Source organism: Fukomys damarensis, unplaced genomic scaffold (assembly GCF_012274545.1).
Source record: "Fukomys damarensis isolate Sample0158 unplaced genomic scaffold, DMR_v1.0_HiC HiC_scaffold_37, whole genome shotgun sequence".
Taxonomy (NCBI): Eukaryota; Metazoa; Chordata; class Mammalia; order Rodentia; family Bathyergidae; genus Fukomys; species Fukomys damarensis.
This window is the reverse complement of record NW_022900949.1, coordinates 13,655,864-13,670,775: the sequence shown is the minus strand read 5'-3', so window position 1 is coordinate 13,670,775 and position 14,912 is coordinate 13,655,864. Positions and strand designations below refer to the sequence as shown.

Genomic DNA, 14,912 nt, shown 5'->3' with positions numbered 1-14,912 from the left:
ATCTGAGCCTTTTCTTTCCTTTTTTTGATAAGATTAGCTAAGGGTTTGTCAATTTTATTTATTCTTTCAAAAAACCAGCTCTTTGTTTCATTTATTTTTTGTATCGTTTTCTTAATTTCAATTGCATTGATTTCTGCTCGGATCTTTATAATTTCCTCTCTTGTTCGAGCTTTGGGTTTTTCTTGCTCTTGTTTTTCTAGGAGTCTAAGTTTCATCGTTAAGTTGTTTATTTGAGCCCGCTCTGTTTTCCTAGTGTGGGCATTCAATGTTATGAATTTTCCACGTAGAACTGCTTTCATTGTGTCCCAAAGATTCCTGTATGTTGTATTGGCATTCTCATTTATTTCACTGTTTTCACTTTGTAAAAAAAAAAAAACAGGACGGTTTTGATATTTAGTTTAGGAACTCATCTATAAGAGGTTGTCCATCTCTGTTCTAGGCAGTGCTCAGCTCTTCAAATCACCAATATATCTCTTTGCACTTTGAGCCCTAATTGCTCTGAAAGAGAAAGAACTCATAGGCTTACAGAAATGAACTCATGGGGCATTTTGTCTCCTGCCCATTCACCATGAAATGTTTTGTCATTCCTGGAAAACTATCTGTATTTTCACATTTGTGCTTCTCTTCTGTAGTACATTGAAAAAGTGATTTTATTTCTCATTTCGTCAATTTCTTTCTATGTTTAATCTAAGTTTAGGTACTTAAAAATTTAATGGATCTGGGCATACTTGTGTAATTCCAGGTACTTAGAAGGCTGAGGCAGGAAGATTTTAATTACAAGTCCAGCCTGTGAAATTTAGGAGTACTCTGACACAAAGAGAGCTGGGGGATGTGGCTTAGTGCTAAAGAAACCCAGGTTCTCATCTCAGTACTAAAAAATAAAAGCCCAGAACAGTTAACGGATTGATGATGATGAAGAAAGAGATTACAAGGTCATCTTATTATAAGTTGAATGAATATTTATATTAAATGAGCTATTGCAGTACAAAATGACAAGACATGAAATCTATAATTCCTGAATTCTAAAATTTTAAAATAAATGTTAATATGAAACTCCAATACAGTGATGATTGAAATCTAATAAGTTGTAGATGTTGCCACATCCAAGACTGAGATACCACAGATTGAAGTCCTGCATATATTCCCGTTTTCAGTTTGTACATTGCCCGCTGTTTGATATAATTTGCCTTGGCAGAGAGGGGAGACTTTTGTGTCTCTTGTTTGTCCTTACAAGGCCACTACTTCCATTATGGGATCAACATATATGACTTCATATAAGCATTATTTCCTTTACGAGTTCAACCTACAAAAACCATTATGTTTTGAAAAAAACACTATGATGAAAAAAGTTAACCTGCTGCAAAAGACACTTTTGGGACTGCAAATTTTTTTATATATATAATTTTTTTAAGTAAAACAATCTTAATTTCAGTCAATTGCTATGCTTTAGTGATTAAGACTTGTGACATAAGGGCAAGAATAGACACAACGATCCTAATGTTTAGAACAGAAGTGTGGAAATGACATCATTTGCATAAGTGAATGTTTAACTCTTATGTTGCCTTTACATTGAATTAATGAGCAGTTTAATACACAATGCAAAGAAATAAAAATGACTTTATATTTTCATATCAAAGGCAAATATAAACTTCAGGTGGTTTCAGCATCAAACACAAATGTCAAGACTAAAGCTCCTTTACTAAGAGAAGTATCTCTTTCAATATCAAGACTTATTGACTACAGACTAATGGAGGAAACACTGACAAATCAAACCATGTCAAAGCTAACCACTTTGGGACATCTATTATTATAAAGCAAATTAAAATAAGACATGATCCCAAGAAATGTTAGCAATATGTAAAATACAAAGAATTTTTATTACAATTACATAAAGAAGTAATATGAACTAATTTTTGCAATAGTGGACATTGAACCCAGAAATTCTGTACTGAGTTACATTATCATCTCTTTTCAATTTTTAAAAAATTTTGCACAGAGTATCACTAAGCTGCTATACAGCTCAAGTTAAGTTAGGATTTGTAAGCCTCCTTCCTGAGCCTCCCAAATTTCTGGGATTGCAGGCGTGCACCAGGACACTGACTTCAAATAATTTTTGAAACAGACAAGCAGTTTAATTGAAGTACTACATTTTGGTGTATTTATTTTCTTATTGACAAGAGAGGAAAATAAATGGCCCATAATATGTAAAAAAGACTCAGCTATTTTATAGTAACATAAATTTTTATTAATTAAATGCTATCATACCCTCATTATTAGAGAAAAAGCAAATGTTCTGGATGGTATGGAAAATTAGAAATACATAACAGAAAGGTAAACTGTTTTACCCACTTAGGAAATGTTTTTGGAACTCTCCCAAAATTAAAAGTTACACTATTATAGCCAACAGTTCATCCCAATTATGAACCTACATTTTGTTTACTTCCGGAAATATGGAGGTCATTCAAACAATATTTATTTATTTTGAATAACAGAAAAATACCTAACACAATTTCAACAATATCAGAAATGCTCTTTAGTTTTAATGTTATATATACCAAACATAACGCCCTTTGGAAATAAATGAATAACTTCTATATGCCATCACTGCATTGATTCTGAACACAATGTTACAAGTAACAAAAAGATATGGAATTCCTTCATTTAGTTTGAATTTAACAAAGTCAAGTAGGAGAAATTTTACTTAATAAATTGCAGAAGGACATATAGAATCTTCATAAAATGTATTATTGTCCTCTGAAAATAATGATTTTACATGGAGTAAAACCCCAAATACTGATGATCCAATACCAGAAGCATCAGTCCAATTCTTATGTGCATGTTTATAACACTTCCTTCTTTTTGATATTTTCTCTGATTTTGTTTGTCTGATAAGACAATTAACTAAGGCCCACCCAGGTAATGGGAGAAAAGTCTTTCTTCTGAAATTCCCCCTTTTGCAATGCTTACCATCCTCAAGTTTATTAAATATGACAATCATAACTCTGTAGGATAGGATCAGGACATACATTAAGGACCAACATCTAAGGTAGTACAGAGATGTATTCTAGTTGACCTACGGAAAGTCTTCTCATCAATACACCTATGGTTAGTACACATGACTTCCTTTCTCTGGCGTCATATCAAAGTGTAATATGTGATATGCACACTTGCAGCAATTTTTGGTGACATGGACAAAAGCAAGCTCCAGATGAGATCAGAACTGAGTAAACCCTACTCTATTCCAGTATGATAAATTATAAAAATAGTAAAAGCTGTATAACATAGGACTATGGTAGGAAAAACCATCCCATGGATACCCAGCCCTTTGGAGTTTTACCTCAGCAACAGTGACAGCTTAATTTTCTGTTCAAACTCCAGTATTACTATACAATTTATTTATGGAATCCCTAACAAGTTATCCACTCTTAAAACCTTCTACAAGGGGGTCTCTAAACCACTAAAAACCAAGATTAAACAGACGTGAGCAGGGCAGCCTGAATAGTTGATGCTCCAATTCTCTGTTTGGATGCTCACCAGCATGTTTGGAACCAGTGGTGCTCATACCAATGTCATTAAGGGACTGGCTGTGGAGTAAGAAGTACAGCGTGGTGTGGAGATGGTAGTTGGAGACAACAGCCAGGATGATGTGAAAATTTCCCAGAATAGTGACCAGGTACACGGCCAGGAACTAGCTAAAGAGGAGGCTGCAGCGCTGTGTCATCTGTCAGGATGACAGGAGAGGAAATTCTGAAAAAGCTGTTTGGATTTTATCTTCCAATAATTGATGATCTATTTTATTTTATTTTTTTCCTCATTCAGTTTATTGGTACATTTTAGGTATACAGTACAGTTACATTCATTACTGGGATCTTGTACTTTTACATGACAGGTCTTGGTTCTCATGAGATATTTTAGAAGTGTTGAAAAAACAACAAATTATAAAAATAGTAAAAGATTTATAATGTAGGTCTATGTTAGGAAAAAACATTCTATGAACACCCAACATTTTGGAGTTTTGCCTTCACAACAGTTATAATTTAAATTTGGGTTGTTAAGTTAGTCTTAGTGTGACATCTACTTATGGCATCCCTAACAACTAATCCACTCACAAAATCCCCTAAGTGGCACCACAAAAAAAGCACATTAGTAAATAAATAAATGAATAATAAATTTAAGAAATGGCAAATTATTTTCAAAGTCGAGTTTTAGAGGAGGCTGCTTTCTACTCTGCATAAATGGGATTTGGTTTTGAGCAGAGAATGATACCACTGGAATGACAGCTGGGTGAATATCAATGAAGAGAGAAAATGGGTGAAAAAAAGTACAGTGAATCTTTAAATTTTTTCTTTTTATTGAATTTATTGGTACATTCTAGGTATACAGTATAGTTACATTGATTACTGGGATCTTGTACCTTTACATGACAGGTTTTGGTTCTCATTTTTTACCTTGTCCTTGCCCTCCCTTCACTCCCTCCTCCGCTCACTATTTGCAAACAATTTATTTTCAATTTTGCATTTTCTCATATTTTTTTTCTTTTCCCTTATTCACTTTCCCCTACCCTTCCCACTTTCCCTAAACACTTAGCCCTTTTATTCCTATTTCACATTGTTAATTATCTCATTAGGATCTTGTGTACTATTATAGTTTTAAAGAGCAGAGAAACTATTCAGTATTTACATATGTGTGACTTATTTATTTCACTTAGGAGTATATCCTCAAAATGTATTAATTTTCCTAAGAATGACTCTATTTTCTCATTCTTTATGGCTGAGTAGTATTTTATCCATTTTTCAACTGATGGGCAAATGGGCTGTTTCCATGTTTTAGCTATTACAAACTGTGCTGCTATAAACATAGGTGCACATATGTCACTGTGATATGATTCTTTTAATTCTTTTGGAAAGATACACAGCAGAGCTATGGCTGGGTTAGATGGAACCTCTAGTCCCAGCTCTTTGAAGTGTCACCATATTGATTTCCATAGTGGTTGCACCAGTCTGCACTCCCACCAACAATGGAGAAGGTTCCTTTCTCCTCACAGTGCCACCAACATTTGTTATTGGTTGATTTCTTGATAGCAGCCATTCTTTGTGAGGTGTGGTGGAATATCAGTGTTGTTTTCATTTGCATCTTTCGAATGATCATTTGTGTGGAACATTTTTTCATATATTTACTTGTTGCTTTTGTTTCTTTGTCTGAGAAATGCCTGTTCATTTCAGATGCCCATTTTTTAGTTGGGTCTTTATATTGGGAGGGCTGATTGTTTTGAGTTCTTTATATATTCTAGATAACAGTCCTTTGTCTGAGGAGCAGCTGGTAAAATTTTTTCCCACATTGTAGGTTGTCTCTTAGTTCTGTAGATGGTTTATTTTGCAGTGCAGAAGCTTTTGAATAAGATGACATCCCAGTTTTTGATTGCATCTGCTAGTTCCCGTGCTACTGAGGATTTGTTCATAAAGTCTTTTCCTATGCCAATGTCTTCCAGAGTTCTGCCTAACTTATCTTGCAGCAAGTTTAGTGTTTCATTTTTAATATTTAGATCTTTACTCCAGTTGTATTTTAATTTAGTGCATGGTGAGAGATAAGGGTCTAGTTCTAATCTTTGGCTGGTTGAGATCCAGTTTTTCCAAAACCATTTATTAAAGCAGCTATCTTTCTTCCAGTGAGGATGGTCAGCTCCTTTGTCAAAGACGAGATAGCTGAGTGAATCTGGAGTTGTTTTTTTGTCTTCCAATCTGTTCCACTGATCCTCAGGTCTGCTTCTTAGCCAGTACCATGTTATTTTTATCACAGTGGCTTTGTAGTATTGTTTCAAATTGGGAACTGTTATACCCACTGCCATGTGTCTGTTGCCTAGAATGGCTTTTGCTATTCTAGGTCTCTTATGGTTCCAAATGCATTTTTGGATTCTTTTTTCTAGTTCTGTGAAATATGATACATAGCCATTAATTGACCTCAATATATCCTTGCATATGTAAATACTCTTACTGTTCCTGCCATTTTTCTGAAGAAGTTTGTATAGCGCACATCTATGTCTTTATTTATGCTGTCATGGCTGCATGGATGTTCTGAGATGATCTTACATTCACAGTCATTTTGACTTTGAAGAAAATCCAAATATGTCTCATTGTCAGGTCTGGTTAATAAAGTAGATGAAGAATAAGAAAATGTTTTTATTAGAATATCTTTCTTTTGAACAGCACTGATATAAATATTATTAGTATTATTTTATCACAATTCATAAAGACATTCATGAAAGAGGAACCTCAGAAAGTGCCTCACAAAGTCAGTAATGATGGGATAAGTAGATTTTAAGAGAGGGGAAATTCTAAGTGGGGAATGATAGCAATGAGACTTTTAGTAGAATTATTTTAATGTAATGGAAACTAAGAAAACAATACAAAAAATAAATGAATCAAGGAGGTTTTTTGTTGTTGTTTGTTTGTTTTTTGAGACAGGATCTCACTATGTAGTTGAGACTGACCTGGAACTCACTATGTAGCCCAGGTTGTTCTCGAACTCACAGTGATCCTTGTGCCTCAGCCTCCTGAATGCTGGGATTACACACAGGTGCCACGATGCCTGGCCCAAAGAGTTGGATTTTGTAAAGAATAAATAAAATTGATAAACCCTTAGATAACCTTATAAAAAATCAAAGAAAAGGCTCTGATCCATGCAGTTAGGGATGAAAAGATGAAGGCACAACAGATCCAACAGAAATCCAGAGGATCATCAATACCTACTTTGAGAACCTTTACTCTAACAAAATGGAAAACATAGAAATGGACATATTTCTAGATACTTCTGAATTACCAATGTTGAACAAAGAAGATAAAAACATTTTAAATACCCCCATTACAGTCAGTGAAATTGAAAATGTAATTAAAAGTTTACCAATAAAATTTAAAATTTACACCATCTTTTGTCACATCTTGTTCATGAAATTTTTTCAAAGTAGAGAAAACTGATAGCAAAGGCATGAAACACTATCTTCTCATTAACTTATGTATGACTTTGCCTCCTATTTCTCCAAATTACATACAGCAACTAAATTCATTTCCAAAGCATTGAAAAGGGATTTCATATTTCATGTTTTGCTTCAAGATGAATGACATTGAACAACTTCCCTGAGTACTGAAGGTTGAATATCAGCAGAAGCAGACAGACTTGTTAGTCATTGGAGCACTGGGAAAGCAAGATCTTCCCAGGAAGAAGGTGATGCATGGTTGCAGACTGGAGCAGGGAAGCTCTGTGATATTTTCTCTGGCCAACTTCCTCTATCTCTATCCTTTCACATTCAATATCCAAAAGGGCCTCATTAGGTCAGATATTTCATTCTACTTCTGATGCTGGAGCACATATCCTTAAAGTCCAAGATTCTAAGAGGTGAGGAGGTCAGAATGGTTGATTTTCTTACCCTAGAGACTGGGTGTGTCCAGTAACTTCTCCCTGTTATTTCTGCTCATTTCTATTTCAGGGACTTTACAGGCAAAATACACATCACTTCTCTAAGAAATTTTAGTGTTGCTTTTTAGTTATAAATTAAGGGTTCTCTATTTATTTCATGATATTTGAAAGTCAGATTCCTATTTTGGATGTGAAAATGTGTGGGTATAGTGCAATTATAATAAAAGCAAAATATTAGAAAAATACAACACACTGTGGTCTCTGCTTATGCATCATGATGTTTTGCCATGATATTTGTTCTTTAAAATTGGCAGAACAGATTTTAATATTCTTTTTGTGATTACTGCAGGTGATAAAATATATAAAGAAGACCCTCTTACATCTTGGTAATAACCTATTTTAATTTTCTCAGTATACTTTTTTTCCACATGAGAAGAGTGGGAGTTGAATGTGTTTCTTTGTTTCTAATTCAAATAATAATGCAAGCCCAAAATCCATAAAAAGAATGTATTCTCAGATTTGTCCCTATTCTCAGCATACGTGGTCAGATTTAAATCATTATTTCTTCAGTTGGAATTCTACTCTGGCTTACTGCTTCTTCTGTTATCCTTTCTATTTAAGGACTTCAACATTTGTGTATGCTTATCAAATTCTTTTAAGATATGTTTGCTGTCTGCCTGAATTTCAGTTAATCAAGGAATATTATCTCAAGTTTCCCCTCCACTAGACCTCCACTCTAGATATAAAAACACCTACAAAGTTGGACCTTTTTTTTACATCACTTTTTAAATCTATGTTTATCATTTTCCTCTAATCAAGTCCCTCTTTGTTCTTCCCTAATCATTTACCTTCTAGTCTACCAAATGTGATATAGCATAATTTTTCTGGGTTATTTAAGAATGGATGAAATAATTAAAACAAGCCAAAATTACATGATCGATATATAGATGGCTCTGTAGATGCTGGTGTGATCAGTAGTGATTCTCTCCTCACAATTAAGGCGGGGAGTGATTCTATTATACTGTGTATGTTGAAGATGTGTATAAATACAAATAATGTAACAGAAAAATATGTGCTAACTAATGAAATATTTATATTAGCAACAGAGCTTTTTTATTCTAATTGATCCACAACCATTAATACAGTAAAACGTAAATGAGAATGCAAGGAAACAACATCCTCCAAAATTCTTAGCTTCCCAAAAGCTGATCTTACGAGCACTGACGTGGATGGAATATAAAACAAACTGCTTAAAATATTTGACAAGATATAAGAAGAATCAAATGAAATGACCCATAAGGTGTTCAAAGCTCAAAGATTATTTCACCAAACAGATGAAGAATTTTACTTATAAAATGATCACTGAGATTGAGTTAGACACAAAAGTTTGGGTGAAGGAAATAAGATGATAAACATATGAATGATAATTTTGTTAAATAGTTAGAGAACATGGAAGATATCAAACAAAATCCCAACATACAATAAGGTCCTGAAATTCTGGACAGCAAAAATGATCAGCTTCAGGACAGAGTGTCAGAACTAGAGGATAAATTAATAGAGTAGATAAAAAAGAAAAATTTGTTTTTTTAAAGCTAACCATAAAAACTGTCTAAGACCTCTCTGTGACTTCAAGGGATTTTAAAGGCATAACTAAATATAAACAATGACAGTCATCCTGAATAAGTCTTCATTAAAACTACACAAATGAAACAAATAAGCAATTCTCAGAATAAGAAGCATAAATGCTTGATACATGACCAGATGTTTAATATCTTCAGTCATAAAAATGAGTTGATACATATCTTCAGTAAGAATGACTATCATGAAGTAATAAAAAACAAATAAATATTAAGGAAATTATGGGTAGAAAAATTTGTCCTTGTACATTACTCAGGGAGATTTAATGTTGTACAACCACTATGGAAATCAGTTTCAGGATTCATTAGAAAACTAACAATAGAAATTTTGTTAGACGTACCTTTATTTCTTCTGGATATCTTTCAGAAAGAGTTAAAGTAATTATATTTAGGCAATGATAGCTTTTTAAAAAATGCAGTTACTATGTCAATGAAAATAGAATATTCTGTACAAAATATAGAAAAAATATGACAGTTCAAGAAATAGTAATACACTTATGAGTGAAGTTTACTGAGTGTCTACTAAAACTTCCTAATATATTTACAATAATATTTCTCTTTCTATCTATCTATCTCTCTATATATATAAGCTACATTTTTCATATGTAAAATTCAAGTAGACTTCTTGATATGATGTAATAGATATAGCTAAAATGGAAGACAGGAATGTATTTGAGAAGTTCAATCTTTTATGTGTCCATGATATGTGTAGTGAAAGTGAGAAGAAGCAATCAAGAGAAATAAATGGTTTACAACTGTCTCAGAGGTCAGGAAAGCATGCACCCTGATTTCCTCCCTCTGTAGAGTTGGTCTTTAAGGACATGCACTCCTGGGTCAGAATGGTAATAACACTTCCTGTGTAATGAGCTACCTGGTGTACAGAGACTGTAGGAGTCGGCCAGTGAAAACCTCACTCAAAAGCTCTGCCAAGTCAGGAAGCAACAGCTGCTAGTCCTCCCAGAGATGATCCTTCTTGATAAAAAATCCACTGGCTCTGGAGATGCCTCTACACTTTCTGAGAACAGATCATCTGTCTTCCACATCCAGGTGAGTTTCTCAACATCATTCTCAGTGGAGCAGCCATGCAACCCAAAGTTCCTTAGTTAATCATGTGACCAGAAGCATAGACACTTTGCTACAATTTCACCCAGGAGGATCTATGGGAACTATACATGTATAAGATGATGAGAAAAGGTCCCTGTAAGCCTGACTTCATTTATATTTTTACCAATATTCATCCAGCTCTTTCTAGACACCTGCTGTTTCTTCAAAGCAGGAAAGACTGTTTTATTTGGGAACATAAATATAAATCTTTGGCTACTCAAAAAAGATGACTCATAAAATATTCTGTCATTTACTTAATTGTTTTGGTGGTCATGGGGAGAATTTGCCTCAGTGTCTAGGTTTTCTGCAGGTGTTATAACAATGCACACATAATGGGTTAAATAATAAATGAAGTTCACTTTTTCACAGTTTTGGAGGCTAGAAAAAGAGAGATCAGGATATGGGGTCCTCCTGAGTTCTCTTTCCTCAGTTGGTCTCATGTCAGTATCTTCCCATAGTCTTACTCTTTGTGTCTATTCTCTAATTTCCTTGTAAGGATCCCAGTCATACTAGATTAAGGTTCAACCTAAAGACTTCTTTATAAGAGAGTTACCTTGTCAGATGATCTTTTCAAAATGCAGTCACAGTCTGAAAAGTTGGGAGCCTACATTTCACACCATAAATTTTGAAATGCTTGAATATAACCTATAAAAATCAGTTTTTTATATCCTCTTCAATTTATTCAGTGAGGACTATTTAGAAAGATTTTCCTAGCCTCTGGTATAAAGGGGCTGTGAAAATTCTGAGGAAGTCTCACTCTGCAGCTCCTCAATCCTTATGTCCCATCCTGATATATGCTTTCTCACACTGCAGCTCCTCAATCATTATGTCTCATCCTGATATATGCCCATACCTAAAAATCAAGGAGAAAACTGTGCCTATACTCAGGAAGAAACCTTTATAATTGTATAGGTAAACCATGAAACCCTCTGGATCATTTACAAATGTTAATTCTACCCTATTCAGAAGAAAGAGCAGAGCATTTTCAAGGTACTAAAATCAGTGGTCATACCATCAGATCTTTCAGTCTTTTCCAAACATAGACAGTGTGGTTTGTGTCCATGATGTTTCCCTGTAATAACATGGGGCCAATAGCTGACCTGTCACACTCATAGCTTGATAAGGCTTAAATGTGACTGGAAATATACCAACACTGGAGACCATTGCTCTAGAAATAAATTAGATGAGTTCATGTTTACTTTGATTTTTGTACTGTGGCATGGAATATGTCTGAAGGAATACTTGTGTCTTATTTTCTGTTACAGTGTCAATTTTTGTTACTGAAGTGCAAAACAGAGTTGGTGTTAAATAAAGACAATAGAAATTAGAGTTGATTTGAGACAAGACATGAGCAGGGAGAATGTCAATGAAGATTTGAGTATCTATGTGGCTAATATAAATGAAAAATATTTCCTAAAGCAATGATTTTCAAGATTTAGAGGTATTCAGTTCTTTGCGAATTATAACACATGGCTTCCTGGTTCTCATCATCAGGCAATTAAAATGTAATTAGTACCAAAAATTTTTATCACTACTATACTTCCAGAAGACCTATCTGTTCCTTGTATATAAACTATTTTCACTGTATTATTTCCATCAGATCCATGGAGAACACGGAACCCATAAACCAAACAGCTGTCTCAGATTTCCTTCTGCTGGGATTGACAGATGATCCAGAGGTGCAGTCCTTCATTTTCCGCCTGTTCCTGTTGATGTACCTGACCAACATCCTGGGAAACCTGCTCATCATCCTCACTGTCACCTTTGACTCCCACCTCCACACTCCCATGTACTTCTTCCTCTCCAACCTGTCCTTCACTGACATCTGTATAAGTTCCACCACAATCCCTAAGATGCTGGTGAACATCCAAACAAAAAGTCAGAGTATCTCTTACACAAGCTGCTTCACCCAGATTACTCTTGTTGTAATTTTTGCATACCTGGAAAATTTCCTCCTTGCAGTGATGGCCTATGACCGCTATGTGGCCATTTGTCATCCCCTGAGGTACATGGACATCATGAGTCCCCGCCTCTGTGGCCTGCTTGTTCTGCTTTCCTTGTTGTTTAGCATTGGGGATGGCCAGATCCATACTCTGAGGGCACTGCAGCTGTCCTTCTGCACAGACCTGGAAATCCCCCACTTTTTCTGTGAACTTGCTCAGGTCATCAAGATCGCCTGTTCTGATACTGTCATTGATAACATCCTGATCTATGTTTCAATTTGCATAGTTGGTGGTATTACTCTTGGTGGAATCATTTTCTCTTATATCCGCATCGTGTCCTCTGTTTTAGGAATGCCATCACGAGGAGCAAAGTATAAAGCCTTTTCCACATGTGGGTCTCACCTGTCTGTTGTGTCCTTGTTCTATGGGACAGTATGTGGGGTGTACATCAGTGCTGCAGTTACTGATTCAAGCAGGAAAACTGCAGTGGCTTCAGTGATGTATTCTGTAGTTCCTCAAATGCTGAACCCCTTTATCTACAGCCTGAGGAACAGAGAAATAAAGGTATCCCTGAGAAAACTCATTGGTAGAATGCTTTCTTTTCTGTGTTGTTTCATAGGCTTTAGACCTACAGGGGCAAAGGATTTCTCAATGACGGAATTCTTCATGAAATAGAAGGCATGACTCTCTCACTGTCACATTCCAAAATGACCAGATTACATAAAAAATAAGTTTATTTTATTTTCGGTTTGTTGCCTGACTGCTTTTGTCTCTAGATCTGTGATGAAGAAAAATAGTTTTAAGGAAAAAAATAATTTTATGCAATCAGGTGTTATTTCATAACTTCTGTGTTATGGCATGTGGTTGAAATAAATGGGAGTGAGTTTAGATGGGGGTGAGATTAGAATGGGGGTGAAATAACAATGTCATCTTGTCTTATATGGATATCAAATAATATACTAAAGGTTCAATAAATGTAAAAATAAATTTATGCTGGAGTTAATAAGAAGCTTAAATATATTGATATTTCATTAAAAGATTGTAAAGATACAAGATCCCAATGATGAATGCAACTGTACTCTATACCTAAAATTTACCAATAATCTCAATAATAAAAATATTATATTAATTGAAGATAAAGATTCAATTTAAATACTAAGGTGTATTACAGTCCTTACATTTTAAATGTAGTTGATGTTTAATTACATCAAGTGAGGTCATGGTAAGCCAGCATGCCTCTATTCGTAAAGGTCTTTTAGTTTATCATTATTCTATAAGAAAATCAGGAGTCAAAAATTCATCCCATTATTCCCTCATGTACAGTAACATATAATCAGTACTATTTAAGTGAATTTGAAGGAAGTGGTTGTAAAACTAGAAAACATTAACCTGTATATCTTTCTGTATTACAGCATTGAGTAAAGATCTGAAATACAATCTGTTGAACTAAATATACAGAATGAATAGTAAGGCTCACAGTAGTAGTAAGGAATAGTAAGGAAACACTAGATGACTTTACAAAATTCATATGAGTGTTTGTGTTTTACATGATTTGTACAAGTATATTTTGTATACCTGTATATTAAAACTAATCTGAATCAGGTTTTGGAAACATCATTGATTTTATCTGTATAATAAATTTGTAATTGAGATACAGAAGAGTAGCACCCTCACATGTGTATCATGTATGAACGGTATATAAAGATAAACTATTGGCAAGAATTGGGTGAGTAAATAGTTTTTGCTGTTACTGGATTTGATCATCCTGAATTTTATTTGTGTAGAGCCTTAGTCTTTAAACATTATAATGCACAGGGTTCTTGATTAAAATATAGTGTTGTTTTTTTTAATGAGGAGCTTTGGATATTGAGTCTCCAGGGATATAGGAAGTGCTAAGATGCTGTATGTGACTGCCTCACTTTGCAGTCCTCCCCAGCTGTGAAGCCACACCTGAGGATCCTCTCAGAGTTTACCTCTTTGGCCAAGGGAATGCTGTCTGTGTCTGCGGACAGGCACTCCTGAGAAAACATCCTCTGCATAACCAACATCCAGGGAAGATGACAAGCTACTTTCCACACTTACACCAGTCAGGTAACCCAAATCCATTTGGATATATTTTAGAAATAAGGTAGAAATGTACTGCAGTTTTTTCCAAGTAAAGTCATGAGCAAAATACATGCAGATGACCAATATCAAGTTGCCTCTATGGTTCTTGTCTTTCCTCACTGCTAGGTGTTATTTTGCATCTTTGTAAAATTACTCAATGCAGGTCTCATTCTGTCAGACTTCTCCTTTATTTATTTATTGGAAGCAACCTTCAGCATAAATTATCTTCACACGAGATGAATATGATTAAATTTTCAGTCATTTTCTTTCACCTTCATTGTGATCGAGAGGAGTCAAAAAGGTTGTTGGCCCCTTTTAACTTATCTGGCTGTGACCTGTCCTCCCAGCAAGATTGGATGCCATCTACTTTTTTTTCTCATTGAGTTTATTGGTACTTTTTAAATATACAGTACAGTTACATTCATCATTGGGATCTTGTACTTTTACATGACAGGTCTTAGTTCTTATTTTTCCCCATACCCCTGCCTTCCCTTCACCCCCTCCTCCCTGCCCTATTTACAAAATCTTTGTTTCCATTTTTCTTGTTTTCTTATAGTTTTTATTTTCCCTTATTTCCTTTCACCTACAAATGCCATCTACTTTTAGTGGTAATGAGGCTCCAAGGAAAAGAAGTGTAGACCCAGGGCATACTCAGCAGGTACATGCTGCACCAGCAATATTTCTGCTGTAAAGTTGCAGAATATTTAAAATT

General features: G+C 34.8%; 1 protein-coding gene across 1 annotated transcript; it reads left to right on the top strand.

The window, feature by feature from the left end:
• The first annotated feature begins 11,755 nt into the window (after window positions 1-11,755).
• On the top strand, window positions 11,756-12,769 carry LOC104874852 (olfactory receptor 7G2). The gene has a single exon (XM_010642096.1). The coding sequence runs from the start codon at window positions 11,756-11,758 to the stop codon at window positions 12,767-12,769; it is 1,014 nt and encodes a 337-aa protein (XP_010640398.1).
• The last annotated feature ends 2,143 nt before the right edge of the window (window positions 12,770-14,912 follow it).

What these genes read in the sequence shown, in the direction of transcription:
- LOC104874852 (XM_010642096.1), top strand. Translation starts at nt 11,756, where the DNA reads ATGGAGAACACGGAACCCATAAACCAAACAGCTGTCTCAGATTTCCTT.